The following is a 16,759-nucleotide window of genomic DNA, read 5'->3' as shown; positions in this document are numbered from 1 at the left end:
TACTGAGTTCCAAGTGTTTAGGACCTCAAAGGAGGATCCAGCTTCAGGTTTCTGACATAAAAACTCTAATACAGTCTGAAGAATTCCCCTAGGCACATCAGGAATAATCAAATTTCATGTTAACTATTAAATTACAGACATTCAATTATGTTTTCCAAACCTCTGTTTAGAGACTCAAAAGGCCCTTAGAAAACATCCTTAAACCAAAGCTCAAGTTGGCAAATGAAACCGTTTACCTGTGAGAGCAAAACAAAGAGGGGTCCAATCCCTGTGGGCGCATTGCAAAGTGGCACGCGATGTACCCCATCCCCATTGTGAGGCACAAATTCTTTGTGACACTGGGAGACACCGCAGAACAAAAATACTATTAGAAATGCTTCAAAAGGAACATTTTTGGCTGCGATAGAGACTTTTGACATTATTTATTAGGTTCAAAACTGCTTCACAAAAGCCTAACAATGGTTCTGTGGAAACCAGTACATCTGAGGCCTTTTCTGTTGTTCTGGGCAGGCATTGATTTGAAGATGGGCAGCACCCGCGGACAATTCCCTCGCAGCGGTCAATGTAAGTGAGCATTCACCGCCCACCCCCCACCCCCAACCCCGGCCTAGGAGGGGTCTGTGAACAAACCGTATGGAAACGCTGGGGTGGGCGGGCAGAGGGAGAAGAGCGAACCTTGATTAACTTCTTTGAGGGGAGCTGGGTGGGAGCACCGGCCCGCAGAGGAAGGGGAGCTCCTGCCAGATTGCCGTGAAGAGAGGCGTCCGCCCTGGGCCCCCTTTTCTCCGGGGGATGAGGATGCTTGGGGAGCATCTCTGGTGCCATGGCAACTGCGCCTCCTCCAGCCGGACTTAGGGCCGCGCCCCGGGGCCGGCTTTGGCGATGGGGGTCCGCCTGAGCTCCTGCTGGGACTGCCTTCCTGTCCGCCAGCTCCAGCTCCGAGGAACTCCGGACACCCGACGAAGCCGAGGGGGTCTGGCTTTTCCTGCAGAGGCCGATGGCGGTGGAAGGCCTCGCAGCGGGACCTGGAAGACAGACAAGGGAGGAGTGGCCCTGAAGTGTGCGGAATTCACCGGCCTTGCCGCCCTGCCGCGGCTTTCAGAAAATCTCGGCTGATAACTGATGGAGAAATCAACATTTGCAACGTGCTGAGAGAGAGAGGCCCCGAACATTCTCTTTGCATACTTCCCCGGCATTGCCTTAAGCAAATAAAATGATATCTATTCCTTTCCTGTTGTTTAAAAGCACCCCCTCCAACAACAACAACAACAAAAATCATTTTTACAGACTCCTCATAACACTTTTTAGTTCAAGGAAAGCTGTTCAAAACAGCTCCAGAGAGGAGGGAAACAGAATTGGTGATGAAAATAGGACCACAAGTTCTAAATCAGGGAAAAGTTTGAGTGGAAAATTAAGTGGAATTAGAGAGCGGACAAAGCAAACAGATCCACAGCCCATGTAGACTTCCAACTGATAATTTAAACACCCAAGAGGCAATATTATATAAGTTTTATTAGAAGTTTCAACCAGCTGAAAATTAAAACAATCAGGGAGTTAATATGGTCCAGACCTATACAACACATACATACACACTAATACTAATAATCAATTTGATGTTTTTCTTTAATTGCCCAAATACTTTTTATGTAAAAGCTGAGGATTTTTACAATACAGTCAATACTGTTAAATATATATATATATATATATATATAGAGAGAGAGAGAGAGAGAGTATCTGTGTGTATATATATATATGTATATATATATATATATATATATAAAATTTGCTTTTGCATAGATTTTCCCCGAGAAATTTTACCCATTGACATACATAAAGTCTAATTCTTCAGTAGTAAATTAAGACAATGTATGTGCTTTAAATCACTTTGCACAGGTTTTAAAGGGCTTTGAATAGCACGTAAATATATAGGATATTTGGAGCAACCTACAGGAGCACTCACCTTTAAAAAATATATGCATGAAATTAAAAATGCATGGTACCTGTGTCAAACAGCCAGTCTATATCTAGGCAATTCAATTAGCTCATTACATACTGTGCCTGGTATGTAGTAGGCATCTCTCACTACACACTCATCATACCCAAATCAAACACTGGAAAACTTTTAGTGACTTTGATTTTTCAGTGTAAGAATTATTTCCTGGAAATAAAAGTGGAATGGCATTTCAATATCTCCATGTAAGTGAGAGCTTTCAGAATGGCAGACACACTACTTTCTGAAAACTAGAGTCTTGATAGATATTTGCTGATTTGGATTTGCAGCCATGGCAGATGACCAGTTCATTGCTATCAATAATCAGTGCAAGGGAATTCCATAGGAGAACATGGATGTGGTTCTGGAATTTGGAGCAACAGTATAAAACCTAGACATGTTAAGACAGGTCAGGTTTCCGTAATAAACAAAGAATAGGAATTCCTTTCCTGAATGCAATTCGGTAATGATGCATTTTGTAACTCTCTTAGGGAGTGTGATGTAATGGAATCAACAAGGCTTTGGTGTCAGACCATCGTAGATTCAAATCCTGGCACATCACCTGGCCTAAGCCTCTTTGTCCTTACCTGAACCATGAAGATTGTATTACCTACTTCACAAGGTCACTAATAGGATTAAGTTTGTTCGTTCATTTATTCATTCATTAGAATTTGTCTGTTATATGTCTGCCAGTGTTCTAGACACTGGAAATCCAGAGCAGCATAAAACAGGCAATATATCTGCACTTACAAGAGCTTACATTCTTGTTTTGGGGATGGGAAAGTGGATGACCAAAGAAGCAGATGAAGAACGGAGGGAGTGTCAGCTGGTAATAAATCCAAAGTAGAAAAATAATGCACACAAAGGAAACAATTTCAATAAAGATTTGAAGGAAGTGAAAAAGCAAACTAGTTAAGTGTCTGAGAGAGGACCATGCTAAAAGTAGAGCATCTAGTAAATAGTAAGTGCTCCATACCCAAGAGCTGTTATTGTCATGTTTGAAATCAATATCGGTATACTCTGACCTGGAGTCGAAATAGAGGGCTTGAATCCTGGCTCCAGCCCTAAAGTTACAGAATCTCCCTGACCTTCAGATTCTGCATCTAAAGCATAAGAAAAAGGCAGTTCCTGTCTCAGAGGATGGCCATATGGATCAAAACTGAAGATGTATGCCCAGATTTTAGCACATTGCAATACACATAGTAAGACCAAAAAAAAAAAGTTGATGAACCAGCACCCTCAGCATCCCATCCTCAAGCCCAGCTTCCTAGAATGAAGTGATCTCTGCATGAGCGTGTTTCTGAATGAGGGTCTACCGGACCCTCCTTTGCCACTTCTAGTCCAAACAGGACATTATCCTCCAGTTCAAAGAAAATTCTCCTTTGTATTGAGTAAAAATCGGTCTCTTTCTTCTTTTTTTTTTTTAAGGATATTTATTTATTTATTTATTTATTTATTTATTTATTTATTTGATAGACAGTGTGAGATCACAAGTAGGCAGAAGGCAGACAGAGAGAGAGGGGGAAGCAGGCTCCCCGCTGAGCAGAGAGCCCGATGTGGGGCTCGATCCCAGGACCCTGAGATCATGACCTGAGCCGAAGGCAGAGGCCTAAACCACTGAGCCACCCAGGCACTCCCAGTCTCTTTCTTCTGTTGGTCCATTCCAACAAACTTCATAAACCTATGAAGTGAAATCTACCCAAAAAAGTTTCCAATAAAAAAGTTATGTAAAATTAATCTCATCCTTCTACATGACAGTTCTAGAGCATCTAGAATATCAACTGTTCCCTCACATTTTCTTACCTCCAGCCTGAACAAGAGCACCATAAACACCACCACCATCACCCCATTCCTGTTTGGTCCCTGCTGTGTTCAATGAAGTTCATTTACATCAATTCTCTAATTACCACATCCCTTAAAAACAGTCATTGTTGTTAGTTTGCAGATGAAAGTATTGAGCTCAAAGAAAGTGTATAGGACTGATCATGGCTACAGAACAGAAACGGGAGAAGATAGATTTGAGCCTAGGTGTCCTTGGTTTCAAAGCTCATTCCTTCTGGTACATTTCTTTATTTTTACTCATTCCTCCTTTGAGCAATTTTGAGACACTGTCATCATATATGATATGTTATATGATGTTATATGATATATAATATATGTCATCCTGTGCTATGAATTCACAATTTTCTTACCTGTAAAATGGAGATCATGACATGACCTGCCTAAAGGTGTTATGGGAGGGTTTCAGGAAATAATGTGAAATGCTCAGCACAGTGTATGGCCCATAGTGAGAGCTAATTAAATGAGGGCTGGACTGATTGATATGTGAGCAATAACTGTCATTGTCATTATTTTCTGGTGCAATACCTGAATCATCACGTTACTTGTCATCAAATCACACTTGTTCTCTCCTCCAATAAAGTAACTTGGCAACAAGTAGACTTCCATTTGAGAAGACTGATATAGCTCTTATAGAACTTTCTAGAACAGGATCTGCCATTGAGTCAGTAATTTTACTGTTTATATGAAGCTGAAAACAAAGTGTGACCAACTGAAGAGAGAAACAAAGAATTAAGAACCACAAAGTCAGGGCACCTGGGTGGTAGTTGGTTAAGCATCTGACTCTTGGTTTCAGCTCAGGTCATGATCTCAAAGTCACATCAGGCTCTGAGCTCAGTGTGGAGTCTACTTGAGATTCTCACTCTCTGCTCCTCCCACTTGTGCTATTTCTGTCTCTCTCTGAAATAAGTTAATTAATTAAAAAAAAAAAAAAGCAAAAACCACAAAGTAATCCTTACCCAGTGGGGCAGAATCACCCCTAGAATTGTAGGAGGGCCGGTTCTGAACTCTCGCATGCCTATTGATGTGCGTGCCTGCAGCCTCCAGGTCCAAAGGAGTGACTGAGTGGGATCTAATAGGCTTTTTTGTCATGTTCTTTGTCAAAACTGGACTCTTCCAAGCCTCTTTAGGTGCTGCTCTGGCTCTCTTAATTTCTCGTCTGACAGTGAAGATCAGTAGGGCCTCATCACATTCACTGGATGGTGTCTGGAAGGAACTGGCTTCTGCATGGCTCTCTTCTTCCAAAGAAGCTGCGCTCAAAACTGGAGACCTCGGGATGGTGTGTGGGTGGGCACAAAGCAGGCTTTTACATGCTCCTGGAGTCTGAATCTTTCCTGGAGATGCAGAAAAAGGCAAACGTATTAGTTTAAAAGAATGCACTTCAATATTACCTTTGAAACTAATGGTAAGAAGAATGAAATCAGGCAATATATGGGTTATTTGTTTCATATTTCTACACTGAGAAAACAGAAATGACAAGCCAAGAACCTGGGTGCCAAAGTGAGAGAAGGTGAAGAGGGTAAAGACATGGTAAGCGAGGTAAGAGGCTGAACATGCTTCTGTTGGAAGCACTGTATGAAGGGCTAGACAGGTTGGTCAATCAGTCCTCACATAAACTATAACTAACAGATGCTATCATTAAGTCCATTTCATAGGTCAGAAAGCTGGTTTGAAGCTAATGGGTTGAATTGTGTCCCCCAAGAAGATATGTTGAAGTCCCAACCCTCTGCACCTGGGAATGTGACCTTATTTGGAAATAGGGTCTTTGCAGGTGTAATCAAGTTGAGGTTGTTAGAGTGAGGCCATAATCCAATATGATGAGCGTCCTTATCTGAAGGAGAAACAAACAGGGGTGCACAGGAAGAAAGGAAGGACACCACGTGATGAAGGAAGCAGGGATAGCAGTGTGGGATTTCCAAGCCAAGCTATGCCAAGGATTACAGCAATAACCAGCAGCTCAAAAAAGGGCATGAGGGCGCCTGGGTGGCTCAGTGGGTTAAGCCGCTGCCTTCGGCTCAGGTCATGATCTCAGGGTCCTGGGATCGAGTCCCGCATCGGGCTCTCTGCTCCGCAGGGAGCCTGCTTCCCTCTCTCTCTCTCTCTGCCTGCCTCTCCGTCTACTTGTGATTTCTCTCTTTCAAATAAATAAATAAAATCTTTAAAAAAAAAAAAAAAAAAGGGCATGAAAGGAACTCCCCATCAGAACCTCCAGAAGGCGCCAATCTTACTGACACCTGGATTTCTGACTTCTGGCTGCCAGAACTGGGAGAAAACAATTTGGTTTTAAGCCATCCCATTTGTGATTCTTTATTACAGCAGTGCTAGGAAACAGGTATCCACAATAGTTCCAATTGTCCCAGAGCAGTTATTAACAGCAGCCCTTTTCATACTGGGGAAAAAAAATTAAAAAAAAAAAAAAAAAAAAAGATGTTCGGATTTGGGGGGTAGAAAGTAGAAAAAAGGTAAAACCAAGAGGTGGGAAGTGTGGAATGGGAAGGGGAAGGGAGTCTATTGCAGGAGTTCTACTGTGTGGCAGAAATGGTGCCAGGGCACAACAAGTCTTAGCAAGTTGTGGGCATGGGGCAAAGAGGATGCTGGCCATGTTGGGTACCAGGACACATTTTTGCTAAACCACAGGCTTGTTTACAAAAGGAGGAATCAAAGCAAATACCTCGGGGGAGGGGGGCGTTGCAGATAGCAGAAATGAGAGAAAAGGCCAAGGAGGGGTACCCTGGGAGTATATGTCTTGTTAACTGGGGCCAGCCACTTCTCAGACCATGCCTGAGGGCATGAGGGCAGGTGGTCCCAGTGTAGACAGATTTTTCTGGCTTTTCAGGAGAAACAGAAATATATTTTTTATATATGTAAAAACTTATAATTTTTCAATGCTGGTAACTCATTCAATTTTTTAAAAAACACAGTGTGGGCTCCACAAAACACATCTGCTCTCTGAATCACCACAGGCCATCAATTTGCATCTTTGGCCTATGGCCAGCCCTGTAAAAGTCACAGTATCATTTGCTTCCCTTCATACCATCTTCATCTCAGAATCTGATTTTATAAATATTCAGCTGGGCACCATGGGGATGCATGTGCAAGCTTTGTGCATAAGCAAATTTTAGAGTTCCAGAAGTCTTGTCACCTTCAACACTTTAGGAAGACTGAACTTTTATTTATATTTAATTGATTGCCTCATTTCATCTTAAAGCCCAGAATTCAAACGGTACACAAATACATCAGGCTTTCCTAAATGCAAAGCAATATCTGGAATCTTTCAAAACAGTAGCTCTGGGACTCTTACTCCCAGTGGAAATTTTATAGCACTAGAACCAGCGGCATTTGATCTGCCCTTGTTTTATTGTCAAACAATGAACAGGATGGAAGTTTCGAAGACACTTTACACACCTTCACATCCTAAAAGTTAGGAGTTGAAAGAGATCTTATAGATCACCTGAGGCTGTACCCCACCACCCTCACTATCCACCTCTGCTTAGATACCTCTAGGAATCTATGGGGTGTTTGGGTGGCTCAGTCAGTTAAATGTCTGCTTTCAGCTCAGGTCATGATCCCAGGGTCCTGGAACTGAGTCCTGCATCTGGCTTCCTGCTCTGCAGGGAGTCTGCTTCTCCCTCTTGCACTGCCCCTCTTCCTATTCATATTCTCTCTCTTTCTCTCAAATAAATAACATCTTTTTTTTTTAAATGCCTCTAGGAACCTGAATCTCACTACCTCTGCAACAGAGATTTCCTTGCTTATTAGAAGAGCAAATAAGTAACATTGTATTTACAATATAATAAGCATATTATACACAGGGATATATGTAATACTATATATGGGAAATAATTATTAAAGCCTCCTTGTATGGTGTTGGGACAGGTGGTGACTATTCTTATTTAATTATTCAACCAATATTTACTGAGCTCCTATCAGATACTAGGTACTACTCTAGTGACAAAAGGGTACTCAGGTCAACAGAATGGATCATTTTGAGACTAAATTGACCAGCTGATTTATAGCAAAATGGACTTCAGCATAGCAATGCGGAGCCCCTCGTGGACACCAGAGTGAATTTCAAGTTTCCTCTCTGATACAATTTCCAGGTTGCCTGAATTGAATAGAACAACCAGTTGTTTTAACATTAAACAAACAAACAAACAAAAGACTGTGGCAAATGGAAGGACATTTTGCAATCTCCAATGGTTTCCAGTCTTTTTTTTTTTTTTTAAGTTTTCAAATTTCCCCACCAAAATAGTAACAGAACTTGAGCCAAAATCCACTTTTCATGATTTCAAGTCAAGTACTCTGTCAGGTCAGCCATCCCTTGAATCTAATGCAGTATTTTTCAATCCTGTCTGTGCATTAGTCAGTAACTGGCATGCTTTGAAAAATACAGGTATGTGGTCCCAGGACCCCAGGACCTGTACTTTGTAAGCCCTATGGGGATTATAATTAGTGAGCAGGGAAACTTTCATGTGTCTAATTCACTCACTAGAAATTTCAGGTACTGTTATAACTATGAGTTAGTCCAAGCAATCATGAATATGCTGAAGCATGAAGTCAAAGGTGTCGTTCTCCTCAGAGTACTATCTCTCTGTGGACAAGTCTTCATTTCGGAAAATGGCATTATGTATCACTTTACAGCTTGTACACTCCTTTACATCTTATTTCTTTTCCCATCAGTAATCTCCCTTGAGACTGACAATAGTCCTTTGGCATCCTCATTTTTCTGAGGAGAAAACTGAAGTCAGCAAGTAAGCACCTTCTCCACCCCACTCGTCAAGCATCACAGAAGCTAGGGTGGGGACCTACATCTTATTTTGAGAGGGCTTTGTTTTTCTACTGCACAATCAATCCCAGTATTGCCAGAGCAAACTATGGGCACTGGGTTTGATGAAGAGTGGGACAGAAGTATGCACAATAACAACTAACAAGCAGTGGCCCCTGATCACAGATCTGACATTGTCCTAGGGTCCATGCTTTGGGCAGTAATCAGTGCTATCAGCTGGGCTTCTGATGTGCCAAAGAAGAAAGGGCACCTGCCTATGGCCCCATAACTGGAATTCGCTCCCATGAAAGCCTACATTTTCAAGGCTTCCCCAGCCACCCCTCCAACTTTTCTCACTAGTTGAGGCCCTTGTTTTGTGGTGTGTTGTTTGCTAAAAAATTCTTCCCATTATCCCAGTTTTGCAAGTTCTTTTCATGTGTAGGCGACTCCGCCTGTCATCTCGCCGCTCAGGTCTTCCATCTGCTGCTAATTTCATTGGAAGTAATATTGTGGCAGACAGGAGATTTCAAGGTACAATAAAATAAGCCTCAGCGCTGACTGTCTTCCACAGAAGCAATTTATCTTTCTCTTGAGCAGCAAAATAGTTCATGATAAGTCATGACAGATTCTGATTTATTCATTTTATTCGTTTTCTAGTCATTTAGCTCCTGCACTTTCAGCCTCTCTACAATATCAGCAGGCACGGCGCCACAGGCCTTTGCATCCATGCCCAGCAACCTTCCTTAATATATAACTCCTATGTGTGTGTCTCCCCATCCTCTCTTTGCTTTCTTGGGCTTCTAGTTAGCATGTTCATGTTATGGGAGGACCAGAGGCAACTATCCTAGAAGGGGAATAAAATCCAGAGATGATTAATTTCCCAAAGCTCATTTTGTCCTTGACTGTTGGCACAAATAGGAGCTAAAACTAATTGATGTCATCTCCTTCATAGAAAATAAAATACAACCCTTAAATAGGTCTTTAATTAATGCTGAAAACTCCAACAATATACTCTTTAAAAAGATTCTTAAACCACACCGTGGAGTTAAATGGAATCTGCCCCTTCACACCATGTCTCCTAGCTATGGAGTGAGAGTTATCTGAAAGCAAGTGGGGTTGAGTTTATAGAGGAGGCTGTGATGCATTAAGCCTTGAGCAGTGGTGAAGCTTTAAGACCAAGTGTACAAGTTCTGCACCCAGACTCCTTGGACCAAATTTCTCTTAACTCCTTCCTGGCTGTGTTACTAGGACCAAGTCATTCAACTGCTCTCTGTCTTAGTTTTCTCATTCATAAAGTGGCAATAATCATAATACCTACTTGAGGAGGTTCAAATGCAGAGTAAGTTAATAAACAAGGGCTCAAAGCAGTGCCTGGCACACAGGAAGTACTCAGCAAGGCTTCGCTGTTACTGTTGTTGTTGTTGTTATTGAAAATGTTCCTTCTGGGGTGCCTGGGTGGCTCAATTGTTAAGCATCTGCCTTCAGCTCAGGTCATGATCCCAGGGTCCTGGGATCCAGCCCGCATCAGGCTCTCTGCTTTTTGCAGGAAGCCTGCTTCTCCCTCTCCAGGTCCCCCTGCGTATGCCCCCTCTCTCGTTGTTTCTCTCTTTGTCAAATAAGTAAAAATCTTTAAAAAAGAAAAGAAAATTTTCCTTCCAGTCTCCCTCCATAGCTCCTGAATGACCTCTTTCAGCAATAAGGACTCGAGTGGAAAATAATATCTTTTCCATCCACCTGGGGTTTGCCTCATTTTATTTATTCAAAAATATTTCTCGAATGCCTACTAATGTGTTTTGCCCTGCATTTAGCTCTGGGGGCCAATAGACTAAGTCAAATGTGACCCCTGCCTTCATGGAGTTTGCAAGCTCCTGGGGAAGATGCCAAAAACAGGTCATAACTGAGCAGTTACAAACTGTGGTGAGTGAAGTCGGGGAAAATTCAAGGGGCTCAGACAGAGAAATATAGGTAGAGATCCATGAAGGTAACATTGACTCTGAGACTGACCCAAAGACTGAAAAGGACTTTTTTGTTCAGGAGTAGGGAAAAGAGCATTTCAGCATGACAAATACTGATTTGTGTTCCCAAGAGTGCTAGCCTCAGTGGCTGAATGGAACTGAGCTGAAGCAAAGGGGCAGGAGGGGTTGGGGGACTGCACAAGGTGCAATGAAAAGCTACTGAAGGTTTCACATAGATGAGTGATGACAGTAGCACATACCTTTGTAAAACTCTCTAAGGAAAAGTGGGCAGAAGGGGACAAGAATGGAAGTCAGTCAGAAGGCAGTTGGCAGTCAGACAAGTGACTGGTAATGTAACTTGGATGTGCCTGGTAGTTTTATATAGCAGTTATGAGCTAGAGAGTCTGTGTTGGATCTGTCTCATCTGTAAAATGGGGATAATGGTAACAAAAATGGAGGAAAATATAAGAAATGGACTTTCAGTTGCAGCTCCAACATGGAAACAGCTTGGATATTGACATTCCTATCCTTGCAACAAGATGGAGCTAAACAAGCTAAAAATCAACAGCTTTACTTGGACCCTTCTGAGAACTGAGTTCACAGGACAAACTGGCACCCAACAATCTGGAGACAGGTGAATCCAAAGATTCAAATCAAGGTCTGTTTACCTAGAGTAGAAACCTCTGAAGCCATAAACTGGTAGGATCATTTAAATGGTAATTTTGATGAATTGTTGGAGGCTAAGTGTAGAGTAGCTTGAGAGTGAGAACCTCCTGATGGTGAAGTTTTAGGGGGTCTCTACAGTTCAGTGGGTTTTGCCTTAGAAGAATCCCACTCACAGCACCCCACCCCAGAAGAACCACCTCAAGCTGAGGACCTGAGAAAGATTCTTTTACAATTCTGATGCATAAAAGGGAAGAATAGTCATTGCAAAATATGCCCAGAGCATTCTCCATAGCAAAGACATACCAGAGACTTATCTCAGCCCAGGGAAGGGCAGTTATTCCACTACAGCCCCATTTAGCCATCTTGTCTCACATAAGGGAAGTAAAAGACAAGAAATATGTGTGAATGTCACAGCCCAGAAATACAGACTTCCTAAAATACTGAGGTTTAATAATAAGATCATAAAATGTTTCTCCCCACCCACACCTTATCATCATACCACCAGGTCTCTAGTATATTATAGCTGAAAGAGCTGAAGACAAAGACTCACTCTGAGGAAGAATAGAGAGGGAACATGCAGGAAATAATGAAGCTTCAAACACCAACAGCTACAACAAACATTAAACACAACCCAATACCTAGCCAGATTCATATCAATACCCCCTACCACCAAGGATCTCTTTATCTCAGTTCCTATATTTTCATATATCCAGCTTGGCCTTCAACAAAACATTATGAGACATACCAAAAGGCAAGAAGAAACACAGTTGAAGAGACAAAGCAAAGCCTAAGAACCAGACTTAGGTCTGACACTGATGGAATTATCAGAGAGGGAATTTAAAATAACTATGATTAATATGCTAAGGGCTCTAATAGAGAAGGTACATAAGAAAGAGTACATAAGTAAGGTAAGCAAAGAGATGGAAACTAAAAGAAACAAAAAGAAATGCTACTTGATTTCACTTATCTGTGGAATCCAACAAAGTTGAACACATAGAGGCAGAGAGCAGAACACAAGTTACCAGGGGCAAGGAGGTGGGGGAAATGGGAGGCTACTCAAAGGGCACAAACTTGTGGTTATATAGGACGAATAAATCTAGAGATCTAATGTGCAGCATAGTAACTATAGTTAATAATACTGTACCAAATCCTGGAAATCTGCTAAAAGAGTAGATTTTCTGGTGCTTTCATCACACACACACAAAAATGGTAACTATGTGAAGAGATGACATTTTAATTAGCTTTATAGTATTAATCATTTCACTATATATGTGTGTGTGTATCAAATCATCACTTTAAATATATACAGCTTTTATTTAAAAATGAAATACAATAAAAATACAACAAAAAAAGAAATGCTATAAATACAATATACTGAAACAAAAATGAATAATGTCTTCAATGGGCTCATCAGTATACTGAACATGGGCAAGGAAAGAATCAGTGAGCATGAAGATAGGTCAGTAAGGACTTCTGAACTAAAATGCCAAGAGAAAAGAATGGAGGAAAATTCAAATTAAAAAATTTAAAAAACAGAGCAGAACTTACAAGTACTGTGGGACAATTTTATAAGATACAACATACACATCCTTCTTGGAAGAAGAAAAGAGAGAGAATGAGGCAGAAGAAATATTTGAAGTAATGATGGTTGAGAACTTTCCAAAATTAATGGCAGACACAAACAATAGATCCAGGCTGCTCAAAGAACATTAAGTAAGATGAACACCAAAAAGAAAAAAAAATTACACTAGGCATATCATGTTCAAATTGCAGAAATCCAAACACAAAGAGAAGATCTTGAAAGAATCAGGGGTGGGGAAAGGCAGGGAGCCCCTTTTAGAAGAATAAGTATAAGAATTAAAGTGGTTTTCTTATTCAAAACTGCAAACAAGAGGAGAGTAGAATGACATATTTACAAAGTACCAGAAGAAAAAAAAACAAAAACACCAACCTAGAGTTCTATATCCAGCAAAAATATATTTCAACACTTAAGAAGAAATACTTCCTCAAACAATAATAAAAAAGTGGAGAGGGGCACCTGGGTAGCTCAGTCAATTAAGCATCTGCCTCCACCTCAGGTCATGATCCAAGGGTCCTGGAATCAAGCCCTGAGTTGAGCTCCCTGCTCAGCGAGAAGTCTGCTTCTCCCTGCTTCTCCCCTCCCACCACTCATTCTCTCTCTTTCTCTCTCAAATAAATGAATAAAAAATATATTTTTTTTCGTCTTTTTTTTTAATTTATTTTTTTATTTTTTATAAACATATATTTTTATCCCCAGGGGTACAGGTCTGTGAATCACCAGGTTTACACACTTCACAGCACTCACCAAACCACATACCCTCCCCAATGTCCATAATCCCACCTCCTTCTCCCAAACCCCCTCCCCCCAGCAACCCTCAGTTTGTTTTGTGAGATTAAGAGTCACTTATGGTTTGTCTCCCTCCCAATCCCATCTTGTTTCATTTATTCTTCTCCTACCCACTTAAGCCCCCATGTTGCATCACCACTTCCTCGTATCAGGGAGATCATATGATAGTTGTCTTTCTCTGCTTGACTTATTTCGCTAAGCTGCCCTATGACCCAGCAATTGCACTATTGGGTATTTACCCTAAAGATACAAACGTAGTGATCCAAAGGGGCACATGCACCCGAATGTTTATAGCAGCAATGTCCACAATAGCCAAACTATGGAAAGAACCTAGATGTCCATCAACAGATGAATGGATCAAGAAGATGTGGTATATATACACAATGGAATACTATGCAGCCATCAAAAGAAATGAAATCTTGCCATTTGCGACAACATGGATGGAACTAGAGCGTAAAATATATTTTTTTAAAGTGAAGAAAATTTATTGTTTACAGACCGATTTACAAGAAGTGTTAAAACAACTACTCAAGGAGTAGGAAAATAATAGAGGTCATAAATTCAGATCTACATAAAGAAAAGAACTCCAAGAGGAATAAGTAAAATCTTTAAATTTTTTTATTTTTAATCTAAAAGGTAACTGTTTCTCAAAAATCTTACTCTTCCATTTTGTTTCCAAATGGCCTCCTGACCCCATCATGCTTCTGTACTCTGCTTTATTTTTATTCAACATATTACAATAATATTTTATATAAGTAATCATTTACAAGTTTATGCCAATCTTCCTGGCTAGAATGTAAGCTCTATGAGGGCAAGTACCATCTCTGAATCATTCTCCACAGTTTCTCAAACACTAGGCAGGAAGTTCATACTCAGAAACTTCTCTTGGAATAAACAATTGAATGGATCTCTCACCCCTCTGATGGATGCTCTTCAGTGTTACAACATTACTTTTCTCCATTGTGCACATCAACCTCCATCCTCCCCTTCTGCAGACTTGTCTAAGAGTAATGACTTACCTTCTCTCTCTTTTGGGATTAGTCCACATTGCTCAGCTCATCACAACCACAATCCCAGCTCTAGTGCATTGTCCCTTATAAAAAAGGGCAAACAAGTTTCATCTCAAACACCAGAAGCCCAAATTGGAGGTGGAACCAATTTTTAAAGAGTTCCATGGCTGTGTCTTTGTTCATGGGGAAATTGCTGATGTCTACCATGGGTGTGGGAGAATGAAGTAGCCACTGGAGGGGCAGTCACCTGTCATAGCTCAGGTATTCTGCTAAGTGTGACCGTGCCTGTCCCTGCCTTCTGCAAGAGGGGTGTTTCTTCTTCTGATATCACTCTAGTAAAAGGACACACACAGAGTCAGCCTCTCATTACATACCAGAACATCAGAACTGAAGAGCATTCAAACATACCTCACTATCCTCCCATGACACCACCTGTTCCCCATGATACATAAACCTTTCTCAATTTTAAGTTCACAGAATCACAAAACTTTCCAGCCTAGGGAACACAGAAGTGGATTGGATAGGTGACAGATTCTTTCAAACACAGGGCATAATTTGGGAACCAACGTACTCAGTTTCTCATGGATTCACTGAATGAAAGTTTCTAGACCCTGGCTTCCTCATCTATAGATGAAATAACATGATCTATTCATTATTCTCCAGCCTTATTCTCCAGGCCTCCAGTCCTGTGAGTCTCTGAATATTTCTTAACTACACTGAACATGTTTTTTCTTTATTTTTAGAACATTATGTCAACATATGAAATTGCTATTTTGTAGGACAAAAATGCTCAAATATAGGCAATTTCATATTTTGCAGCTTAATATGTCTACCAGACTATGCAAAACATAGATGCAGAGTTAAAAAAAAAAATCCACAGACCAACCCAACTTCATTATATAAATATCCACTACCTAGTCATCCATTTTCTTATTGATTGGTGTGTGATATTACAGACAAGGCTGCTGTGAACATTTTTGCACACAACTCCTGCTTCATGTATACTAGTCTCTCTAGAAGTGGAATAGCTAAGCCACAGAGTACGCAAATCTTCCACCTTATTGTACAGAGCCCACTGTTTTCCAGAGTGTTTTTTTAGCAAATTACTTTCCTACCAGCTGTGTACAAGGCTTCTTACTGTCCCACAGCCTTGCCAACACTTGCTATTATTACCTGACTATGTTTTTCAATCTTCACCATTCGGGCAAGTATAAAAGAGTACCGCTACTGCATTTTTAATCTGCATATCTTCCTGAAATTAATGAGCCCGAGTATCTCTCTTCCCACCAAATCTTTCATCTGAATTGCTTACCAAGTTTATAAGCATGTGTTGAATTTTAACCCCTTTCCTTCTCCTGCTCTTCGTAGTCTAACCAGCTGGTGAATAGTGACATTAGCCCTGGAGGACACCGTGGGGAGCTTGAATAATCCACCCAGTTGATAACCTGCTTCTAAATAAATAACCAGGAGTTGACCCTCGGGGATTGTACTCATACCATTCAACTGGCATGACCCGTATAATATTTCATGTCTTGCTGAAACTGTGGCCCAGCACTGTTTTGCATGAAACTAAGGACTTGGACAATTCTTTTATTTGAGTGATTAGCTTATTTCAGCCACGGCTTACTTGAGACACAAAGGCTTGTGCTACCTGCCTATGGTATCACTCCAGATGGCACCTTAGATTTCTTGCATGAAATGTTGTTCATATCTCTCACCCTTCCCCTGGAGGATGTGCAGTTTCCCAATGACCCTTTTAAAATATGATACTAAGACTGGAAAACAATTTAAATCACACCATTCAGTAGTACATGTTCAGGAAAGTAACTCTTCATGATAGGTATTCTGTTAAAGAAAAAAAGAAAAGAAAAGAAAAGAAAAAGTGTTTTCTCCTCAAGCTAGATTATGCAACAGAAATAAGGCTCTTTCTTCAATGATTCTATGAATAAGTGATTCTGATTCTGACAAATAAAATGAAGAAGTGTGGAAAGAAAAATCACACATAGAATCAGGAACAATTGAAAAAGGAATCCAGGCTACCCCCAATCTCGGCCTTTGTTGAAGGGATCACCAGAGATCTATGTAGATATTATTTTGAAATTTAGAGCTTCAACTTGTATGAACATGAATGCCCATGCTGAGTTTCTACGTGCCTCTGTGAAACAG

At 40.8% G+C, this 16,759-nt stretch overlaps 1 protein-coding gene across 1 annotated transcript in view; it reads right to left on the bottom strand.

Moving 5' to 3' along the window:
• Positions 1-381: 381 nt before the first annotated feature.
• Positions 382-16,759, bottom strand: part of C6H12orf42 (chromosome 6 C12orf42 homolog) — a 142,985-nt gene continuing 126,607 nt past the window's right edge. Inside the window, 3 exon segments of the mRNA XM_032346575.1 lie at positions 382-583; positions 586-1,025; positions 4,789-5,163. Of these exon segments, the coding sequence (XP_032202466.1) occupies positions 560-583; positions 586-1,025; positions 4,789-5,163 (839 nt within the window). The 3' untranslated portion in view covers positions 382-559.

The sequence above is a fragment of the Mustela erminea genome, chromosome 6, assembly GCF_009829155.1.
Source record: "Mustela erminea isolate mMusErm1 chromosome 6, mMusErm1.Pri, whole genome shotgun sequence".
In the NCBI taxonomy this organism is placed as follows: Eukaryota; Metazoa; Chordata; class Mammalia; order Carnivora; family Mustelidae; genus Mustela; species Mustela erminea.
This window is presented reverse-complemented; position numbering and strand designations above follow the sequence as displayed.